The sequence below is a fragment of the Hippopotamus amphibius genome, chromosome 4 (genome assembly GCF_030028045.1).
Source record: "Hippopotamus amphibius kiboko isolate mHipAmp2 chromosome 4, mHipAmp2.hap2, whole genome shotgun sequence".
In the NCBI taxonomy this organism is placed as follows: Eukaryota; Metazoa; Chordata; class Mammalia; order Artiodactyla; family Hippopotamidae; genus Hippopotamus; species Hippopotamus amphibius.
The window spans coordinates 151,219,787-151,243,888 of NC_080189.1; the positions used below are offsets into that span (position 1 = coordinate 151,219,787).

The 24,102-nt window shown below is 39.8% G+C and overlaps 1 protein-coding gene across 3 annotated transcripts in view; it reads left to right on the top strand.

Moving 5' to 3' along the window:
• The window catches only part of PPP1R36 (protein phosphatase 1 regulatory subunit 36), a 35,985-nt gene extending 14,226 nt beyond the window's left edge, over positions 1–21,759 (top strand). For all 3 annotated transcript variants that reach the window (XM_057733676.1, XM_057733674.1, XM_057733677.1), the window contains 5 exons: positions 3,532–3,666; positions 20,030–20,072; positions 20,398–20,576; positions 20,659–20,850; positions 21,383–21,759. In XM_057733676.1, the coding sequence (XP_057589659.1) occupies positions 3,532–3,666; positions 20,030–20,072; positions 20,398–20,576; positions 20,659–20,850; positions 21,383–21,566 (733 nt within the window). In that variant the 3' untranslated portion in view covers positions 21,567–21,759. The remainder of the gene's footprint in view (positions 1–3,531; positions 3,667–20,029; positions 20,073–20,397; positions 20,577–20,658; positions 20,851–21,382) is intronic.
• Positions 21,760–24,102: the final 2,343 nt, after the last annotated feature.

Genomic DNA, 24,102 nt, shown 5'->3' on the forward strand with positions numbered 1-24,102 from the left:
CTGGCTAAAGGGTTTGTAAGCATCTAATTTAAAAAACTAATAATTAAAAAAATTAACAGATATGGCCAGAATGCTATTCCATATCACAGAAGAAAACAAGATTTCTCAGGCTACATATGAAGAATTTAATCACTTTAGGCGGAGGTGGCACAGGGCTGTACAGGGCAAGAATCTGGGAACTCGGAGTCCGGAGCAGAACAGTGCCTCTCAAGCTTGGTGACCTTTGCAAGCCATGGAACTTCCCCAGTGCCCAGGCTGCCCTCCCCAGTACATGTGGAACCAACCCAGTGATTTAGCTGGTAGGAATGCTGGATAGTCATCAGATTGTTGCTGAAGAATGTTTTCAAAACACAAAATCCTTGCATATAAACAAGCAGTTTGAAAAACATTTTGTGGATAGATAAATGTATTGGGATAGCAGTTTTGTGAAGAACCAAATAAATAATTCAAACACTGCTGCTCCATTAAAGCCATTATAATATGCAGCATCCAGCAGAGCAGCCAGAGATCATGAAGTATTCCTATGGTAGCAAGCAAATGGGCTCAAGCCAGCTGTGGGCTCAAAGGTTCGAGGAGTCTTACTATTTCCAAAGAAGAAATCTACTAGACTTCGGAAGCATATTAGCTTATATTTTGTATGGCATTTTCTAATTCTGTGGGTTATTTCTAATCAAGCAGAGACAGTGTTTCATTTCTTAATTTTATAGGAATAGATAACAGAGAAGAAAGGTTTCTTATTTTAAAAATATACTAAAAATTATTAGAACCCAGTGATATATGGTAGACTTTCATAGAAGTAATCAGTTACGGAATGGCAAAGAAAAATCCAGGCCTTAAAATTAAGGGTTCTGTAGTGTGATTCTAAAAAAAGCATAGTAACTTTTCATTTTCAAGCTTCCACTAGTCAGTTGGTTTATTTACTATAATAGAAAGAAATATAAATTACATCGAGATATCTGGACATAAATAACTTTAAGAAAAAATTTCAGCCAAAATATGGAGGCATAACATAGGGATAATCACAGCACTCACTTTATATTTATCGTCCAGATTAGATGAGATAATGCATTTTATCGTAACCTAGTGGTTGGCACTTGGGAGGAAAGGAGTGAGAGGAGAGCACAGGAAGAGATACAGAAGGATATCAAAGATACACTTTGATGGTTTTAGACTGAAAGCCCTAATTCCAGAAGAAGAAGCCTTATGCCCATTTTACAAATGATGAAGCTAAGGCTCAGAGAAGTTAAATAGCTGGCTGGAGATTACATGCCAAGTTAGTGGTGGAGCTGAGGCTAGAACCCAGGTCTCTTTAACTCCAAAGTCTGTGCCTAAACCACTGTGTGATGTGTCCACATCCCTTACCAATCAACTCAGCTCTCCGTTCCCAAGTTTATCCATTTTAATTGGAACTTACAGCTTCTGAATAAAAGTACAGTTATGTATGCAGTTTTAAACATCATAGCATAAGTATTTTCAAGTTATTAGAATCTTCGTAATTACAATTTTTAATGGTGGCATAACTTTTCATCAAGCCACTGTATATTAATGACTTACTGACCTACCTATTTAGAAGCAGTATAGTATAGTGGTTAAGGGTACAGACTTTGGTGCCTGGCTTAAGTCCCACAGGGACGCATATGTTAGGTTAATGTCAAGTCCTTAAACAGTATCTGGCAGTATTACTACAATCTGTATTACTACTTCTATCATCCCTCTATTTTATATATTTTGGAAGTCTCCAGTTTTTCTGATAGAGAAATAGTAATTGCATTGAATATCTTCATGCATTTCTCTCCCCTAAATTTGAATGATTTTTTAAAAAGAATAAATTACCAGGAGAGATTATTGGATCAAAGTTTATGACCAATTGTATGGCACTTGGAATTATTACCAAAAATTTTTCCAAAGGGTTATACCTGGGTTTGTTTTATTTTTATTTTAAAAATATTTATTTATCTATCTTTTATTATTTATTTGGCTGCACCGGGTTTTAGTTACGACACTCAGGATCTTTGATCTTTGTTGCGGTATGCGGTATCTTTAGTTGTGGCATGCGGAGCTTTAATTGCAGCATGCAAACTCTTAGGTGCGGCATGTGGGATCTATGGTCGGGGAACTATCTACCTATCAGTTCCCTGACCAGGGATCAAACCTGGGGTCCCCAGCATTGGGACCTTGGAGTCTTAGCCACTGGACCACCAGGGAAGTCCCCCTGGGTTTGTTTTAAATGCCAGGCTCTACCCAGACCTACTGAACCAAAATCTGGAAGTGGGGTTGGCATTGGGAATTTGCACTTTTAGTAAATACCCCAGGCAATTCTTACATATATTAAAACTTGAGAACCATTGGCCCTAACATTTCAAAGCATTTCTTCATTGTTGTTGTTTAGTTTGTTTTGTTTTCAGTAGCAAAAGAGATTACCAATGGGCGGCAGCTCTGGCAAAGTAGGGGTGAAGGATGAGGATGGTACTGCTGAAGGAAACAGGAAGGCAGGCATAGTGATGGCCATTGAGGTGCTCATGGGTAGGTGTTGGGTTGCAGGATATTTGGTCATTTAAGGAACCCACTTTTTTCCAGAAACTCATTTTATTCCAATGACTCGCAGACCTTCTCATCATATGTGATAATGTTTTGCGCTTTGAAATATTTATATTATCCTTAAACCCACCCGCTTTCCCCACAGTTTATCCTCATGAGGTCAGTCTAGAGGTTAACACCAGAAGGGGCAGTACATTGTCCCTCTTGTTTGGAGTGCCTTTCATTTGGTTTAAATCTGTCTGAAAATAAAAAGGCAGGGAAAAAGCTAGTGACACTTCATTTTTCAATAACAATCTTGGAAGGTATTGTCAGCAATATTGTTTGCTACTATACTGTACTGCAGAAACTTCTAAAATTAGGCTTCTGACATGCTGTAACCTAAAAACAGGTTGTCTTTTTGAAAGTACATTTGCAATTCAGTTGGAACCGGGGCTGTGTTTTCACAGGGAAGCGAGGCAACTGCAATCCATGCCAAACGTCCCAGAGTGGTACTCCACAGATGCCTCCTTAGCAAATGCAGAACTGAGGATGGGCAAATGTCGAGTAGTTCAAACATTGAGCCCCGCAAACTTAGTAGTAACATCAGAAACTCAGGGAAAGCTAAGGTGCAAAAGAGTCTCCATGGCTGTTTTAGCAAAACAGCAGAAAAGTGGGCTGCTGACTGCCTCAGAAACTAGCATAGGGAATTTGTTAGTTGAGCTATTCTATATAAATTAGGACTGCCTATGTATAAATTAAGGATACATATACAGTGTATAAAGGATCCATAAAGAAGTGAATATTGAGCATAAACTCGAGTGGCTGATTACAGTGTTAAATATCGAAGGACTTTGAGGAACTTCCTCTGCCACAGCTCAAATAAAATACATGAAATGATAAGTGAGATGTGTTGACTCACTTCTGTTTCTTTCAAAATAGTTTATACTTCTGACTTTTCACTAATTAATATAGACACTTGCCAAAATTAATTCAGATTATTGTTTTTCTTTTCAGGGGCCTTGTAGAGAAAAAAGAGATGGAATTGGTTATCAGTAAGTTAGAAGCAGCACAGAAATACTTGGCACAGAAGTACTGTGTGCTCGTCCTGGGCTTGGGAATGCCTGACAAGCATCACATGTGCTGCGGAAAGTAAGTCCCCACCAAGGATTCCGTTAGATCTTCACTCGTGTGTATATCCACATCCTTATGACCTTTAACTTTGACTTTCGGTGCCCTTGAGAAAACCCTTTTTTGTTGTACAGAATAATGCGTTCAGCTGAGACTCTGTCCCAAACACACACATGTGAGATCTTGTTAGAGAGCCGAGTATAAGAAGAATCCCAGCATCTTGGCTGATATTTTTTTTCCTTCCTTTTTTTTTTTTAATTAAAATATAGTTGATTTACAATATTGTGTTAGTTTCAGGTGTGGCAGATGTTTTAACAACCTTCTACTATTAGGGTTTAAATTTCTTTCAGGTTATATCAGCTCAATGAAATCTTCCTTCCTGCTGCCAGACAAGGGCCACTTGGCTGCCTTGGGCAGGAGACCGAGCGATGGCCAGTGTTGAAGGGGGTATTGGGTGTGTCGCCTGCCTTTCTGTTTCTTGTTTTGCAGCAACAGTTGTGGGTATTATAAGTGCATAAGGTGGGAGTTGTAAGATGACCCTGTTTGTAGGAAGATAACTTTTACCTTAGGATGACAGTTTATACACTACCGTAATTAAAATTTTAAAGTGTCTCATCACAGGAAAGTTTGGGATCGCGGGAGAGAAAACTCCAATCCTTAACCCGAGATCTCCTTCTGTGAGTAGTAGTTTCACAACAGGGTCAAGATCCATGCCGTGGTCATGGCCAGACCTTTTAATTTTTTTTTTTTAACTTTATTGGAAAAGAACCCAATACATGATTTCTCTCTCTCCACAATTCCCCCACATTTTCAAAATACCGGTGTTTGTATTGTATATACTTTTTTGTGTTCCACGTTTTTTCTGTGTACCTTCTTCTGTTATTCTGCTTGTATAATCTTACCTACCCCTTTGAATAGCAACTATAGTTATTCTGTTGTGTAACTACACCAGTTTGCATAACCATTCTTCTTGTGTACATTTGTGTGGTTTCAGTTTTTCTGCTTTGTAATGTTTTGCATTGAATATCTTTATATAAATAACTTTGTTCGTTTGGGCTGTTTACTTATGGATTATTCCCCAGAAACTATTTATCTGGAAGGCATGAACAATTTTATAGCTCTTGTTCCGTATTGCCAGAGTGTCCTTTAAAAAGGTTAAAACATTCTGTATCACCATAAGCAATAAGAATACTTGATTTTATTAGTTTAATATTTTTGATAGCTTAAAGGTATAAAAACTCTTTGTTTTGTTTTTTTATAAATTTATTAATTTATTGGCTGTGTTGGATCCTTGTTGCTGCGCCCAGGATTTCTCTACTTGCAGCGAGCAGGGGTTACTCTTTGTTGTGGTGCATGTGCTTCTCATTGTGGTGGCTTCTCATTGCGGAGCACGGGCTCTAGGTGCACAGGCTTCAGTAGTTGCGGCATGTGGGCTCAGTAGTTGTGGCTCACAGGCTCTAGAGCACAGGCTCAGTAGTTGTGATGCACAGCCTTAGTGGCTCTGAGGCATGTGGGATCGTCCCCGACCAGGGCTTGAACCCGTGTCCCCTGCATTGGCAGGCAGATTCTTAACCACTGGGCCACCAGGGAAGTCCCTAAAAGTCTGAAGGATGTTTTGTTTAAGTCTGAATATCTTTCATGACTATAGAGTTTGTGCTCCTCTTGTGTAAAGTAATTTATTTCCTGTTCCTACTATAGTTTTAACCATCTATCAGATGGAAACTGGGAATTTGTATAATTTATGTTTCATGTAGCAAGAATTGGTTACTTGTTTTTTCTAGTTTGTTGCTTTCATTTTGATATTTATGTTTTTACCTACTATGAAAATGTTTTAAATTTTTATTTATTTGAAGATTTCCACCTTGTTTCTGATGCTATTCAATAGTATACAAGTTCTTGCATTCCTGGCTTCATTCTATTCATTTCTGAGCTAAACTGCTTACCTTTCTTTCTTAGTGTTTAAAAATAGGATAAAAGAAAGGCTTTGATCCATTTGAAACTTGTTAGATCAGATGAGCTGTGAATCTGAGATATTTTCTTTACTAATAACCAACTTACCAGTAATATTTGTTAGTGATTTTTTGGTAACGTTTCTTGTTTATTAGATGTTGAATTTTTCTAATATTGTAACTCATTTTCGGGAATTCCTATTGAATTTTATTGATTAGTTTTTCTGTTTTAAACATCAGAACTATACAGCTTATATTTTGCTTTGCCTTATTCAACAAACATTATTGCTCTTTGGTAGCTGTGGTGCTAAGTGCCAGGGTACAAGGAAAATTGTCCCTCCTTTCAGGGAGCATACAGTCTATTGGAGGAGTCATCAGGTAAGGAGACCAGTGAGTGGGGACAGGTGCAGTAAAGGTGCAGACAGAGATTGGGTACCCAAAGCAGGAAAGGCGAGGAGTGGTGGACCTCAGGGAGTGCAGTGAGCTGGGCTGGAAAGGAGGTGATTTGGCTGAAAACGAGTACTCATTCCTGTTACCTCCAGAAACCTTGTATTTGGGGACCTTGCCTATTTGAGATCAATTTCACTATTAACTAAGTTCTAAGAGAGATCTACCAAGAACCTTTTATCATCTATTGTATTAAGACCTATACTTTAGCTTAGGAAACAGTGTCATCTTTGCTATACTGAATCCTCTCAAAGAGCTGTAAAATATATTCTCCATTTATTCATATCGTTCTTTATTTTGTCCATTAAAGTTTTACATAGTAATATTAAAGAAACTTGTGTAGTCCTAAATTACATTAGCATTTACATATTCACGTATTCAGTTTTTTAAATAGCAGTGTGAAGTTTTGGTTTGTTTATTTGTTTTTAATTGTATAAGTACTTCATGAACATATCCTAAAGGTAAAAGATTTAAATAGTTATGTATATAGTTTATAGTTAGTATGTAGAGTTAAAAATTAAAGTCTCCCAATCCCTCCACCATCCTGCAATATCATTCTGTCTCCAGAAGTAAGTGCTCTGTTACTTCTGGCTTAATGTATGTCCTTCTAGTTTTCTACCCAGTTATACATATGCACTTAACGTTGTTGCTAAATACGTAGGATAATGCTGTATTGTCATTCTGAAATGTGCTTTTTTCAGTTACAAATCTTGGATATTTTTGAAGATCAGTACACATAGGTCTACCATATTGTTTTTTAAAATGGAATATTTCTTAAACTGTGGATATTATGGATTTATTATAATTACCTGATTATCTATTCCCCGTTGATGCATGTTTGGTAATATTTTTTTAATTAATTTATTTATTGGCTGCATTGGGTCTTCGTTGCTGCACGTGGGCTTTCTCTAGTTGCGGAGAGTGGGGGCTACAGTTCGTTGCGGTGCATGGGTTTCTCATTGCCATGGCTTCTCTTGTTGCGGAGCATAGGTTCTAGGTGCGTGGCCTTCAGTAATTGTGGCATGTGGGCTCAGTAGTTGTGGCTCGCAGGCTCTAGAGCGCAGGCTCAGTAGTTGTGATGCACGGGCTTAGTTGCTCTGAGGCACGTGGGATCTTCCCAGACCAATGCTAGAACCCGTGTCCCCTGCATTGTCAGGTGGATTCTAAACCACCGCGCCACCAAAGAAGCCCAGTAATATATTTTCGATGACAAAAATATATAAGAATGCATTTGGTTTTATCAGTTTATGTCATAACCTATGACACATATGTTAAACACATTTCCAATGTAAAATTTTAATTTATCTCCTTGGATTTTCTATGTATATAATCATATCATCTGTAAAAGGTAGTTTTTAATTTCATTTTTTCCGAGAGTCATATTTAAAATTTTTAATTAGCTATAGTAGTAGCATTTCCTGTATCTAATTCCATTACTGAAGTGACTGAAGTCAGTCTTACCTTATTTTCTGTTATAAAAGAGAATAGCACGTTATTTACTTATTGTATTGACCCTCATTTTAAATGATGAATTATTTATCATGTTGAGAAAATAACTCACTGTTTCCCTACATGTTCAAAAATAGTTTTGTTCTTTCTTTTTATAAAATTAATCCATAATCATGTATAATAATTAAACAACACATAAAAAGGAAAGGGTAAATCTGTTGTCAACATTGCATTTATTATCCTTTCAGACATCTCTATATGCACACTCAGACACACAATTTTACATGTATAAATAGAATTTATTCTTCTATAACATTACACCTGTAAAATATACATAATAACATTATGTAACATAATAACATTTTATTTTTTATCATTACCATTAACCCTTCACTCTAAACATTTTACTCTAGTTGCATTTTAATGTCTTTCATGTGAGCTTGGATTTCTACCCTTCCAGGTAGTGAACTTTATAACAATTGCATGTGGTTAAATTTTTTCTTTTTTCAGTTTTTCCGAGTCTTGAAACCTTTTCCTTCTACCTACAAAAAGAAACATCAGATGGGACAGAGACTGTATTGGGATAATAACTTCATTGTTTAGTTGGAATAGGTTCTCCCCAGGCTTCTCCAGGGTCTAAGTGGCAAGCATTATGTTCTCTCCAGTCCTCTTGTCTATTTATAAAGGACATACATTGGCCTATAAAGTTTGAAAACAAAAATGCATGTGAGATTTCTCTCACATGGGACTTGATATTTATTAATGTTTATATCAATGTATTTTCAGTTCAGGCTCATTATCTTTGTTTTTTGGTTATATTTTGGCTTGCTGGCCATTTCTCTTCTCTCTCACCCCTCGTCCAGTGTGGTAGGTATGCCCAGTCTGCTTCCCATGTCCACTGTCTCTGTGATTCACTCTGTGTGGCTTAGCATGATTTGGGAATGCCCTCTTAATGCATCTCCAGCAACATTCGTTCTTTATTCTACTACATCAGTTCTGCTCTTGAGAGTTTTCACTGCATGTGGAGTTGACAGGTTTAGTGCTGTCTTCCAGCACGGCAGCCATGAAAACATGCCACTCAGATCTGCTACAGTGGGGGGTGTCATTGACCAGCAGCCCCTGCTTCTGCACTGTGAATCCACCACCAGGTTTGTGCTGAGACCACTTTTCCCGTGGACTGTCTCCAGCCAGTGTCTGAGGACAGCAGGGTTGTTAAAGCAGGCTCATTGCTACCAGACCTGGGACTCCTGAGGCGGGTGACTTTGGCTTGAGGACTTCCTTTTGGCCTGGTCAGAACTTTCTTGAGAGGTGTAGTAGTAGAAGGAATAGAGAGAGATTTAAAATTGGGAATTGAGATTTCAGCATCAAAAAACATTCCTGTGGTCCAAATACAGAAGGCCTTTCCAGGTCCCTCAAGCTGTTGGTAGAGATTCAGCTTGCCACAGACCCCATTATTTAGGAAGAAGTAGTATTTTCTCTTTTCTTGACGAAACTTTTAAGAAAGATATTATAGTAAAATTATAGTCAGCTTTATAAAGTTTCCTATTCAATTACCTTTTCTTAACTTAATATTAGCTCTAATTTCTTCCGTCTTTAAAGTGTCACTTCTAATTAAGAAAACTAAAATTTTAAGTTTTGTGTTAGTCAGCTCAGGCTACCGTAAAAAAATTGCCACAGGTTGGATGGCTTAAACAACAGAAATTTATTTTCTCATAGTTCTGAAAGCTGAAAGTCTAAGACCAGGTTGCCAGCATTGCTAGGTTCTGGTGAGGGTCCTCTTCCTGGCTTGCAGACAGCTGCCTTCTTGCTGTGTCCCCTGTGGTGGAGAGAGAGAATCCTAGTCTCTCTTCCTCTTCTTAAAAGGACACTAATCCCATCATGGGGCCCCACCCTCGAGACCTCATCTAAACCCAATTATCTTCCAAAAGCCCCTCCTCGAAGTACCACCACTGTTGCGGGGTTTAAGGGCTTCAATGTATGAATTAGGGTGGGGTGGGGGGAGACACAAACATTCAGTCCATAACAAGGTAAAAAAAAACCTACTCTAAAAAAAGTTTTAAAGTTTATTGCCCATATTAATGTTTACTTTTTAAAAGAACATAGGCATTGCAAACAAATTTGGGGATGAAAAACAAACTGTAAATATATCATAATTAGAGATTTTGTCATATCTTTTAGTTTCCCAGACATAGAACCTCCACTTAAGTTATTGTAGTTTTAACAGTACTTTTTATTACAGTGTATTTTTCACACAAACTTTTAAAGGAATTCATGTTTGCAAGTAAGTACCTCAATTTAGTACTAGCTCATTTCCAGGAGATGTTGGTCTTTTTGCCATTGCAGGCACGTCACCTGCTTTTCTCTTGCCTGTTGGGTAGCAATTTGAAGAAGAACCAGTTTGAAGCTCACCACCCACCATTCGCATAACAAATTTTATACAGGTTAAATTGCTGAACAGAGGATATTGAGGAAAACAGATTATAGCGTGTCTTTACCAGTAGAAGTTGTTAGTTGGCCATGAGTGTTCATCGTGCCCTTGAATGCAGTTTATATTGCTCTTTCGGTTGTTTTTATCTAGGAGAAGATAAGGAGAATGTTTTTGCCAGTTATGAGTGATTAACTGATTTTAACATATCATTATTTAACTTCTTCCCAGTGTGAACAAGCTGATATTCTCATGAGAACATTTGCATGTGTATTTTCTGACTTTTCTCTAATGTATGCATACTTAATATTGGACTAGAACACCTTATGCTGTTTATCTCTGGAGATAAATGAAAGATTTCACTAGAACCAGCAATTTGGGGGCTGTTAATTTAGTGCTTTCATGTTTCTTGAGAGGTAGGAGGACATGCCTTTCTATTCTAAATACATATATTACAAAAGCTTTGGCAAAAGTTTGATGAACATGTTCAGTAAAAGCTCTCTGTGTTTTCCAGGACAGATAAGAAAACCGCCTTATGGCACAAGCCATAGAATTAGATCTGATCTTTGGTTATGGCCAATTCTGGCTCCAACCAGGAGGTATACCCTCCTCCTCTGCTGTCAGTGCAGCTGTCACCTGACCGGTGATTAAACAGCCTGGCAGTGGGGATGAGGATGGGGAGAAAGGGATTTCTTTGAAGCTCAGGTGTTTAAATCATCTTTAAGCTCCTCTCCCCACCTGCAGTCACTTGCACCAAGGCCTCCTTTCCCTCCCCCAAACACATTCCTTTGAAATTTCTCTTCCCTTGTACAGAGTAGGCCTTGACCATCATTTAAACCTGACTTTACCTAAGGCATCATGGGGCAAGTGGGAACACAGTTTTTTGTCCTCTCTCCAGCCCAGAATCCCATGGATCTGGCCCTAGGCTTTGTACCCCTTCAGGAATGACTAAAAATATGATATGCTCTCCTCATTTTGGTTTAGAGCTACGAGTCTAATATAGCAAAAAGGAATAAGAAAGCACATAACAGACCACTGACAATTTCTGGGTTTATCAGCAGCCTGGCTTTCCCCTCTTTCCTTTGGATTCCACCCTCACAGGTGAATGTACGGCGTCTTTGACCAGCACAGCAGCTACCTGTGGCTATCGAGTACTTGAAATGTAGCTGGTCCACATTGAAAGTGCTGTAAGTGTAAAACATGCACTATACAAAAAGTTTAAAAATGAATAAAATATTTCATTAATAATTTAAAATTGATTGTATATTGAAATGATAATATTTTGGGGGGTCAGATTACAATAAGTGTATTGTTAAAATCCGTATCACGAGAGGAAAAGATGGCGGCGAAGTAGAGAGACGTGGAGTGCATCCCTCCCCACAGATCCATTGGGAATGCACGGAAGGACGCAGTAATTCTCACAGAGAACCAGCTGAACACCAGCAGACGGCCTCGGACACCGGATGGGACTGCGGGGAGCCCGACATAGCCGGTAGGGAGGCATCTACGAGGGCTCAAAGAGGGTGAAGCGGCGGAGCTGTGGCAGACGGGAGGGAGTGAGAAACATTCGGAGGGTCCGCAGCGCAACTCAGCGTTCCCGGACCAAGACATCGATCCGCGGCTGAACGGAGGGTCCAGGAGCGGGAGGGTGGGAACCGGAGAGCTGGTTCAGTGTGGGAAACATTGTTGCCGGTAGGGTGACGGACCGAGAGGACAGGAGGGAGGAGGCCCGCGGAGAGGAGTGCCCGTTCCTGAGAGCTGCCCGGCCATGATGTCGGCTGGAGGCTGCAGGCTCACTGGCGGCTGGGAGGAGCCACGCGCATAGCCTCTCTCTCTCTTTCCGCGCCTCTGCAACAGGCAGTGGAGAGACGCCCTGCGGGCCACCTAAGGCGCTCAGGGATAACAAGTACCCTCAGGCACTCGGGTGGGGCTAGATTAAAACCCCTTGCAACGCCAGCAGCAGGGAGGCTGCCGAGAGAAAAAAAAAAAAAAAAAGAAAAGAAAAAAACCCCCGAGAGAGGCCCATCTCTAAGACTTTCTGTTTACGCCTGAGCCACCGGCGCCCTCTGCAACAGGCACCTCCAAGCCTGACTGAGACATCAGTGCGCCACTGGTCACTCCCTCCCAGGAGAAGGAGCCACTGTTGTACCCTCTCCCTCCCCACACACCGACGCTTACAGACGAACAATAAAGGAACCTCTGCTGGTCACAGAATAACGCAAAAAAACCCAAGGACAAGCAACCCCAAAAGTTTGGACAACCATGAGGAAACAAAGAAACACCATGCAGGCAAAGGAGCAAGAAAAAAACCCACAAGACCAAATAAATGAGGAGGAAATAGGAAAAATGCCTGAAAAGGAATTTAGAGTAATGATAGTAAAAATGATACAAAATCTCGATAACAAAATAGAGAAAGTACAAGAAACAGTTCATAAGAACTCAGAAAAACAAACAGCAATGGATAACAAAATAACTGAAATTAAAAATACTCTAGATGCTATAACCAGCAGAATGACTGAGGCAGAAGAACGAATAAGTGAGTTGGAAGATAGAATGGGGGAAATAAACGCCACCGAGCAGGAAAAAGAAAAAATAATAAAAAGATTAGAAGACAGTCTCAGAGACCTCACTGATAACATTAAGCGTACCAACATTCGAATTATAGGCATCCCAGAAGAAGAAGAAAACAAGAAAGGGTCTGAGAAAATATTTGAAGAGGTTCTAGTGGAAAACTTCCCCAACATGGGAAAGGAAATAATTAACCAAGTCCAAGAAGCACAGAGAGTCCCATACAGAATAAACCCAAGGAGAAATACACCAAGACACATATTAATCAAACTAATGACAACTAAACACAAAGAAAAAATATTAAAAGCAGCAAGAGAAAAGCAACAAACAACATATAAGGGAAAACCCATCAGGATAACAGCTGACCTTTCCACAGAAACTCTGCAGGCCAGAAGGGAATGGCAGGATATCCTGAAAGTCCTGAAAGAGAGAAACCTACAGCCAAGAATACTCTACCCAGCAAGAATCTCATTCAGATTTGAGGGAGAAATCAAAAGCTTTCCAGACAAGCAAAAGTTAAGAGAATTCAGCACCACCAAACCAGCCTTACAACAAGTGCTAAAGGAACTTCTCTAAGTAGGAAACACAAGAAAAGGAAAACACCTACAAATACAAACTCAAAACAATTAAGAAAATGGTAATTGGAACACACATGTCAATAATCACATTAAATGTAAATGGATTAAATGCTCCAACCAAAAGACACAGACTGGCTGAATGGATACAAAAACAAGACCCTTCTATATGCTGCCTACAAGAAACCCACTTCAGACCAAGGGATACATATAGACTGAAAGTAAAGGGATGGAAAAAGATATTCCATGCCAATGGAAGTCAAAAGAAAGCTGGAGTAGCAATACTCATATCAGACAAATTAGACTTGAAAGTAAAGACTATTAAAAGAGACAAGGAAGGACACTACATAATGATCAAGGGATCCATCCAAGAAGAACATATCACAATGGTAAATATCTATGCCCCCAATATAGGAGCACCTCAATACATAAGGCAAATGCTAACAGCTATAAAAGGGGACATCGACAGGAACACAATAATAGTGGGAGACTTGAACACCCCACTTACATCAATGGACAGATCATCCAAACAGAAAATAAATAAAGACACACAAGCTTTAAATGACACATTAGACCATCTCGACTTCATTGATATTTATAGGACATTCCATCCAAAAACGACAGAATACACGTTCTTCTCAAGTGCACACGGAACATTTTCCAGGATAGATCACATCTTGGGTCACAAATCAAACCTCAGCAAATTCAAGAAAATTGAAATCATATCAAGCATCTTCTCAGACCACAACGCCATGAGACTAGATATCAATTACAGGAAAAAAACTGCAAAAAATACAAACACATGGAGGCTAAACAATTCACTCTTAAACAACCAAGGAATCACTAAAGAAATCAAAGAGGAAATCAAAAAATATCTAGAAACAAATGACAACGAAAACACAACAACCCAAAACCTATGGGATGCAGCAAAAGCAGTTCTAAGGGGGAAGTTTATAGCAATACAGTCCTACCTTAAGAAACAAGAAAATGATCGAATAAACAACCTAACCTTACACCTCAAACAACTAGAGAAAGAAGAACAAAGAAACCCTAAAGTGAGCAGAAGAAAAGAAATCATAAAGATCAGAGCAGAAATAAATGAAAAAGAAAGGAAAGAAACCATAAGAAAAATAAATAAAACTAAAAGCTGGTTCTTTGAGAAGATTAACAAAATTGATAAACCATTAGCCAGACTCATCAAGAAAAAAAGGGAGAAGATGCAAATCAACAGAATTAGAAATGAAAAAGGAGAAGTCACAACGGACACCTCAGAAATACAAAAGATCATGAGAGACTACTACAAGCAACTCTATGCCAATCAATTGGATAACCTGGAAGAAATGGATACATTCTTAGAAAAATACAATCTTCCAAGACTGAACCAGGAAGAAATAGAAACCATGAACAGACCAATCACAAGTACAGAAATTGAGGCAGTGATTAAAAATCTCCCAACACACAAAAGCCCAGGACCAGATGGGTTCACAGGCGAATTCTATCAAACATTTCGAGAAGAGTTAACACCTATCCTTCTCAAACTCTTCCAAAATATTGCAGAAGGCGGAGCACTCCCAAACTCATTCTACGAGGCTACCATCACCCTGATACCAAAACCAGGCAAAGATGTCACAAAAAAAGAAAACTATAGACCAATATCACTGATGAATATAGATGCAAAAATCCTCAACAAAATACTAGCTAACAGACTCCAACAGCACATTAAAAAAATCATACACCATGATCAAGTGGGGTTTATCCCTGGGATGCAAGGATTCTTCAATATACGCAAATCAATCAACGTGATACATCATATCAACAAATTGAAGGATAAAAACCATATGATCATTTCAATAGATGCAGAAAAAGCTTTTGACAAAGTTCAACATCCATTTATGATAAAAGCTCTCCAGAAAATGGGCATAGAAGGAAATTACCTCAACATAATAAAAGCCATATATGCAAAACCAAAAGCCAACATTGTTCTCAATGGAGAAAAACTGGAAGAATTCCCCCTAAAAACAGGAACAAGACAAGGGTGTCCACTCTCACCACTATTATTCAACATAGTTTTGGAAGTTTTAGCCACAGCAATCAGAGAAGAAAAAGAAATCAAAGGAATCCAAATTGGAAAAGAAGAAGTAAAATTGTCACTCTTTGCAGATGACATGATATTATATATAGAAAACCCTAAAGACTCTACCAGAAAACTGCTAGCACTAATTGATGAGTTTAGTAAAGTAGCAGGATACAAAATTAATGCACAGAAATCCCTTGCATTCCTATACACTAACAACGGAAGAGCAGAAAGAGAAATTAAGGAAACTCTCCCATTCACCATTGCAACCAAAAGAATAAAATACCTAGGAATAAACCTGCCTAAGGAGGCAAAAGATCTGTATGCAGAAAACTTTAAGACATTGATGAAAGAAATCAAAGACGACACAAACAGATGGAGTGACATACCATGTTCCTGGATTGGAAGAATCAACATCGTGAAAATGTCTGTACTACCCAAAGCAATTTACAGATTCAATGCAATCCCGATCAAATTACCAATGGCATTTTTCACAGAACTAGAGCAAGAAATCTTACGATTTGTATGGAAACGCAAAAGACCCCGAATAGCCAAAGCAATCTTGAGAAGGAAAAATGGAGTTGGTGGAATCAGGCTTCCTGACTTCAAACTATACTACAAGGCCATAGTGATCAAGACAGTATGGTACTGGCACAAAAATAGAAAGGAAGATCAATGGAATAGAATAGAGAACTCAGAAGTAAGCCCAAACACATATGGGCACCTTATCTTTGACAAAGGAGGCAAGAATATACAATGGAAAAAAGACAGCCTCTTCCATAAGTGGTGCTGGGAGAACTGGGCAGCAACATGCAAAAGAATGAAATTAGAACACTTCCTAACACCATACACAAAAGTAAACTCCAAATGGATTAAAGACCTACATGTAAGGCCAGACACTATCAAACTCCTAGAGGAAAACATAGGCAGAACACTATATGACATCCATCAAAGCGCCATCCTTTTTGACCCACCTCCTAGAATCATGGAAATAAAATCAAGAATAAATGAATGGGACCTCATGAAACTTAAAAGCTTTTGCACAGCAAAAGAAACCATAAACAAGACTAAAAGGCAACCCTCAGAGTGGGAAAAAATAATTGCCTATGAAACAACGGACAAAGGATTAACCTCCAAAATATACAAGCAGCTCATGAAGCTTAATACCAAAAAAGCAAATAACCCAATCCACAAATGGGCAGAAGACCTAAATAGACATTTCTCCAAAGAAGACATACAGATGGCCAACAAACACATGAAAAGATGCTCCACATCACTAATCATCAGAGAAATGCAAGTCAAAGCCACAATGAGGTATCACCTCACACCAGTCAGAATGGCCATCATCACAAAGTCTGGAAACAACAAATGTTGGAGAGGGTGTGGAGAAAAAGGAACTCTCCTGCACTGTTGGTGGGACTGTAAATTGGTACAGCCACTATGGAAAACAATTTGGAGGTTCCTTAAAAAACTACAAATAGAACTACCATATGATCCAGTAATCCCACTACTGGGCATATACCCAAAGAAAACCATAATCCCAAAAGAAACTTGTACCATAATGTTTATTGCAGCACTATTTACAATAGCCAGGACATGGAAGCAACCTAAATGCCCATCAACAAATGAATGGATACAGAAGATGTGGCATATATATACAATGGAATATTACTCAGCTATAAAAAGGGATGAGATGGAGCTATATGTAATGAGGTGGATAGAACTACAGTCTGTCATACAGAGTGAAGTAAGTCAGAAAGAGAAGGACAAATATTGTATGCTAACTCACATATACGGAATCTAAAAATGGTACTGTTGGACTCAGTGACCAGAACAAGGATGCAGATACAGAGAATGGACTGGAGAACTCGAGGTATGGGAGGGGGCGGGGGGTGAAGGGGAAACTGAGACGAAGCGAGAGAGTAACACAGACATATATATACTACCAACTGTAAAATAGTCAGTGGGAAGTTGTTGTATAAGAAAGGGAGTCCAACTCGAGGATGGAAGATGCCTTTGAGGACTGGGGCGGGGAGGGTGGGGGGGGCTTGGGGGGGGCGTCAAGGAAGGGAGGGAAGATGGGGATATGTGTATAAAAACGGATGATTGAACCTGGTGTACCCCCCCAAAAAATAAATAAATAAATAAATAAATAAAAAAAAAAGAAAGAAATGGAACAGAAAAAAAAAAAAAAAAAAAAATCCGTATCACCTGTTTCTTTTTACTGTGGCTCCTAGAAAGTTTTAAGTTACGTTTGTCACTTGCATTATATTTCTGTTGGATTGCACTGTTATCAACCCTGTTTCAATTTGCAGAGGATTTGGGGGGCTTAAATTTGTTATTTATACTCAGTACATTTCTAAATTTATAACCAATTTATAATTATTATGTACTTATTAAAATTATAGAATATAGTTATGGTTATTTTATATGTATAAAATTAAGATGGAAAAATAATTTTTAAAAAAGCAAAACAACTCAAAATTCACCAGGAAGAGATGAATTGGCAGATTTATTTATTTTATTTTACTTTATTATTTTTTTAATATTTATTTATTTGGTTACACTGGGTCTTAGTTGCAGCAGGTGGGCTCCTTGGCTGTGGCATGTGAACTCTTAGTTGTGGCATGCATGTGGGATCTAGTTCCCTGACCAGGGATTGAACCTGGGCCCCGCCCCCTGCTTTGGGAGCGAGGAGTCTTATCCACTGCACCACCAGGAACGTCCTAAATTGGCAGGTGTAAATGTGCTCATTCCCAGATGTACTCATTCTCTGTTTTTACTCCCTGGACTCCTTTCAGTTTTATGTGCAGAGCTAAATCAGAATGGTCAGAAGAAATTAAAAAAAAAAAAAAAGAATAGAAGAAACCCACTACATCCTGTTCTTAATTTCTGCACTGTGGGCTATATCAGTTTGCTCTGGACTTTAAGAGAGAAAGAAGTTCCAGTTTTGTGACAACTTGAGGGAAAGGAGAGGAGGTTCATGGCACCTTCTCTTCTAATGTTTAAAAAAAGAAAAACTAAAGAGAAAGTATGTGTTTCCTGGTCATTCACTCTGTCATTTCAAAACCTTGCTGAGATGGTACTGGTTTGGGTTGTGCCAACATAAGTGCTGCTCTAAACCTTCTCCCAAGGACACACGCCGACTCATTTTCCCAAAACCAGAGTTTGGTTGGTTTCCTCTTCAGCTTGACAGGTGTGCCTTGTCTCTGGTTTCAGCTGGCAGAGGCCGTGGAAGGGCAGGAATACCACAGAAGCACTCTTGCTGAATGAGGCTTCAGGTGACACAGAAGGATGCTGAGGCTTGTCCTGAAAAGTTTCTGCTGGGCTCTGTTGTTAATGTTTTTATCTACAGAATATTTTGAAGAAAAAGTTTGTTTTGCTAGCATTCTGGGTTACGAGGACAAATGTGGAGACCTGGCAGGCCTGATTTTTAGTTCAGACTCTGTCCTTAATTAAATATATGTCTCTGGACTTCAGTCTCAACATCAGTCTCCCCATCTGTAAAGTGGGAATAATAATGCAGTCTTAAGAGAACTAAATATGATCATAAATGTAAAGGGCTTAGCATAGTATTTGGCACATAGGCCCTATTTAGTAAATGTTCACTGTAATTACTGTTGCCTTAATTCTTTGTTGAGGACTTGCACATGGAAATGAAGCATCTGCCAGAGAGGAGGGACCCACCCCAGTAAAAGCTGATCCACCTCTTCAGTGGTTCCTGCAAATGGAGGGCTAGTTTGGGCCCATACAGACCATGAAATCCCTGTGAAAAAGCTGGAAGTCCTGAGGACTTTGGGTCAACTTCCCCAGACCATGGGAGTTCAGGACGGTTCTGGAGAACATGATACCGGGGCCAATCCTAGGTGTCAGTTACTCCACAGAAGGCCCAAGCAAAAGCAGAAGCAGACCCAGGATCAACCTTGGAGTGCCCTGGGTCTGACCTTGGTCCCCAAGACTGATCAAGTGACTGCAGGTGCACAGCCCGTCAGTCAACGCTCAAGTCCTCCCCCGGCCATGCCTGCTTTCCCAGGGCTGGGAATCAGAATCAGGACGGCCTGTGTTCTGAATGGGGAGGGAGGCCAGGTTTACTAAGTGTGCCCACGCCCGTGCCCTTAACACGGAATTTGTGTTGCAAGGACTCCTGGGCATTTACCTACCTTTAAGAGACAAGACTTGGTCTACATACCTCATTCAGAAGGAAGAGCGCACTTTTCTCCCCAGCCAGTTGATTTCGTGGCATAGATAGTCTTGTGTCTGTTTTGTTTCTGATTCTTTTTGTACCCGACAGCTATAACCATTGTTTAAGATCTTTTTTCTTCGTTTTAGACTTAGCCTCTAGTTCTTTATTTCCATACCTACTAACACCTGTGTTGCTTCTTCACCACCTTTCCACTCTCCTCACCTCCCTAACACTCACATTACCAGAAACATTTGGAAGAATACATTTCCTCGCAGGCTTTTTTATCCTGAATTTATACTGATTAGCTTTTTTTAATGAACCCCACTTTAGCTGTTTTTTTTTACTGAAGTATAGTTGATTTACAATGTTGTGTTAATTTCTGTTGTACAGCAAACTGATCCAGTTAAATACACACACACACACATATGTATGTACACATCCTTTGTCATTTGTTTTCCATTATGGTTTATCACAGGATACAGTGATTAACTTTCGACCAGATACTAGGGGTTTTGATCTGGGTAACCTAAGAAGTTGAAGAAAAAGACATTGGCACTCATCATCAGTGCCTTTTGATAGCATTTATGTGACTAAATAGTTATGGGACCACAGGTCATGATCTGCAAAGAGGCCTTTTGAAGATAAGGGGTTGCCTCGATCACCGAAATATTGAACTTCCCTTTCAACTTATAGTTGTGATTTGTTATATTTCAGGGGGAAAATATCAGATACACAAAAAGACTGGAAGTTCTTTGAGGTGAGTCACTTATTACCTTTGGGGGCTCTGCTCTTTGACCTGAAACATGAAGTATAGCAATAACCAACAGCCGTTTGTCAGGCACCTATTTTTAGTGAATATCCTTCCTAAAAAGGGTGCTAATAAGCTGTGTGCCACTCCTTAAATCTTCAGTCCGATTTTCTTCCTGCAAAGATGAATACATGTATAATTTTCCACAGCCCTTCGGGCATGTGGAGAGAGCGGGTCACCTGGGTTTGGGTCTACTGAGCGGTGTTCTGTAGACAGGTGGGAGTTTTCCATGTCGTAGCCGTGGGTTGTGATTCTTGTCTGTTTTCTGTCGTAGTCCTTTTATACTTTCTGTACATATGTAGCCTGGATTGTCTTCCGACGTCAACACTTCACAGAGATTGAGGAAGAAATAGGGAGGCTCTTTCGTTCCAACATGTTCAACATTCCTCGAAGGAAGCGTGAGGATGAGGAGTCAGGAGGGGAAAAGAAACACATGACTTTTGTACAATTCAGGTATGACCTTTTGACTCTCCTAAGCCCAAGGACATTTCTAGAAGACAAGGTGATGTGACCTAAATGTCACCCCCCACCCCAGGAGAATGATGGCAAAACGCCCAGCGATTAAGAAAGCCATTAGCATGCGCTCTCCAGTCATGTCTACTCTGCTGCCCTCGCTCAGAGAAAAAGTTCAGAATATCTCTGAGAAAAAGTACCGTCACGTAGGCATGAAGTTCCCAGCCCGGATGCCAGAGCACAAGGAAAATCTGGACTCTGTGCACATGCCAACGTAAGTGGTCCAAGCAGACAGGAAGGAGAGACCGAGTGTTGCTTGCTAGCTGGGGCCCAGGAAGGGCAAGAGCTCAGACACGGTGCCTCTGCCAGAAAGTTGAACAGAGGTGGAAGCACCGTCTTCCTACCATCCCCTGCTCCTCTCCACCTGTTTTCTTCCCAGATCAGCTCTTGGTGCACCCATCTAGACTAGAAAAAAAATAGAAAGTTATGCTAGACTTCAGATAGTTCTAATTTGGTGAAGTGAGTAGCAGACTTTGTAAGACTGAGGTTTTCCCATTAGAGGAATCCTCTTTGGGAAATGTGGAAAGGGCCAGTACAAAATCTTGCTATGGGTTGAGTTTTTGGACCTATATTTAAGACTGCAGTGGTGGTTCATGGAAACAGGGAAAGCTTAAGAAAAAATAGGGGTGTATGTGTGGGTATATGTGTGTGTATCAGTCTTAGCTTTATGCACACGCACAAGCACAACCATACCTTAGTCTTTGGCCTCAGCAAACATTCAGCTGTACCAATAATTCTTTCCACAGAGTTGGCATCTTGGGGGAGCCTCGATGTCAGTTCAACCCCCATACCCTAATGCCCCTCGATCCAGAAGAAAGCATGAAGTCTGGGAAACAGTCTTCCATTATAGAAAGAAATAACATGAGGATTCAGGATACACTGGACTTAGTCATGAGAACACTGTCCTCTCAAACAACGTTCCCTAAATAATCTGTACATTCCATTTCTGTAATTAATTCCTGTATTCGAAGTAAACTACTTTGACTTAATCACTTTATATAGGACTAGTGTTTATTATTAAACTTTAAAAATTGCTCAAATTATTTTATTAAAGTTTCAACAGTAGACTAAAGAATTCCCAAAAGCTTTTGAAAAGCTCATCTTCCATATTTAATAGCTTGCTTTGTTATTTATTTACTTCCTTGGTTTTTATAAGACTATTTAGAGTAATATATTAGGACGTGTAGCCAGTGTTCCAGTGGACTAGTGAAGAAACATTCTGTTTATTCATTTCCAAGTTCCTTTTTGTCTTATGAGAGTGTAATTGGTACATTTGAAAACAAATTTCCTAAAAAGGCAAATTAAAATATTTTTAACATTAAATCTCTTTTTATGGTTATATTATTATTGGCATTGGGGTATAAAGTACATCTGACTCATTTAAAAGCCTTTTAGCATATATGTTTTATTCATTTTTTCATTTATTCATTTAACAACATGTATGTTTCAAGCCCCTGCTCCATCCAAAGCCTTGTGCTGAATTATGTAAGGAAAAAAGATCGTCAAGACAGAGACCATATCCTCTGGTCTGAGTAGCAGAGAGTATCAGTAAAACATGCCTGCTAACAATACAACATTGAATGTGTTAGAAGTCATTAAAGAGGTAAATCCAAGTGCCTTTTGAGGATAGATCAGCAGAGCCCTCACTTCCGGGGGAATCGGGAACAGATTTGAATCTGTCATTGCAGGGATTGGGTGGCACTAAAGGGGGACCTCCAGTCAGAGGACCACGTGCAAAGGCACAGAGATGAAAAGGTGTGCCCTGTGACTGAAGAAGGCAAGAGCCATGGGTGTGCGAGGGGGGAGGTGTGTGATGGGCAGCTGAAGAAGAGCAGGCTGCAAAGGTCACCCGAGCACCCCTCGCCCCATCCCCGCCACATGCCCCTCCAGGGAATGAGTTGGATATTATTTGGGAGGCAGCGAAGCTTGGAACCCGCCAGTGAAACCCTTCCACTGGCTGCTGATTATATAATATTATCATTTAAAAAGTCCTGTAGGAGTTTCGCCAACTAAAACAACTGGTCTGAATTTACCTTTCTGTGGCCACAGGTTTATCCTCAGACTTCAAAAATCCTCCTTTTTGCATTTAGCTAGAAGTTCCTTTAACAGGAAAAACTGGATGCTTTTCCCCAGATTTAGTATCAAGAGGAGAGGAACAGCAGCTCCAGCTTGTTGATCGTGTGGGGCAGCTTCTGTCCAACAGACACTCTGTTGTCACTCTCATCCTTTATGTTCCAGGTCAATTCCTGTTATTCCTGTTAAAACTGCAAAGTTTTTAAAAATCAAAATCCTGGGGGCCTGGGGAGGGGGAGAAGAAAAGAAAAGAAGAGAAAAAAAGGGAAAAAAATTGGGGAGAAAGGGAAAAAAGAAAAAAAAATCCTGGACTATGAGCTAACCCTTGTTGGACTTTTTATTTACATAGAGCATTTGGTTATAATGCACTCTGTCATAACTAAAATTTTTATCTAGAACATGTTGACATGGTTTTATTTTTTGTTTTTGTTTTTGGTAGTTAAAAAAATAAACCCTGGGAATTGTGAGGCTTTTATAACTACCTTTACTAGGGCACTGGGCTTTATTTTTTCTGCCTCCTTTCTGACCTGTGAGGCTCCAGTGTACTTCATTTATCAATTCCTTCAGTTGTTTATTCATTTTTTTCATTCTGTAATTACTGTATCCCCACTCTGTGCTAGGTACCCTGTTTGGTCCTGGGAATTCAGTATGGGAAAAAATATAGCCAGCTCTGACTTGGACCTGACAGTCCTGGGGAAGACAGACAGGAAGTGAATACTCAGATAATGAACTAATTGCAATGGCGATGAATGCTGCAAAAGAGAGGCCTCATCTGCTTCCAGTATGACTCAAGTGGTTGTTGGCAGGACTGAGTTCCTTGCAGGCTGTTGGACTAAGGCCTCAGCTCCTCATAAGCTATTGGCCCAAGGCCTTTCTCAGTTCTTTGCCACATGAGTCTCCCCAAAAGGAGCTTGCACATGTCTGTTGGCTTCATTAGTGTGAACAAGTGAGAAAGGAAGAAAGAATGTGAGAGCGAGACAGAAGTTAGTCACTTACACTCTAATGTTGGAAGTGATGTTCCATCACTTTTGGTCTGCTTTATTCACTAGAAGCAAGTCACAAGGTCTAGCCCTCTCACAAAGGAAGGAATGACCAAGGCCATGAACACCAGGAGGTAAGGATCACTGGGGGTCATCTTAAAAGTCAGCCTGCCACACTGGCAGAGGAAACATACGAAAGTCTCAAGGCTGGAAGCAACGTTCCTTCCAGTTGCTGAGATAAGGCTTTTGAGGATGTAGAGAGGAAGGGTAGAAGGATGAGCTGTGGCTGGAGAATAGACAAGAGCCCTACCGTGGAGGGTTCTATAAGTGTATTAAAATACACTTAAGATCAGTGTGGGTTGGTGCAATGTGATTGTGCAGTTTTTGCCTTGCACAAAGGCACCAGTGAAAGA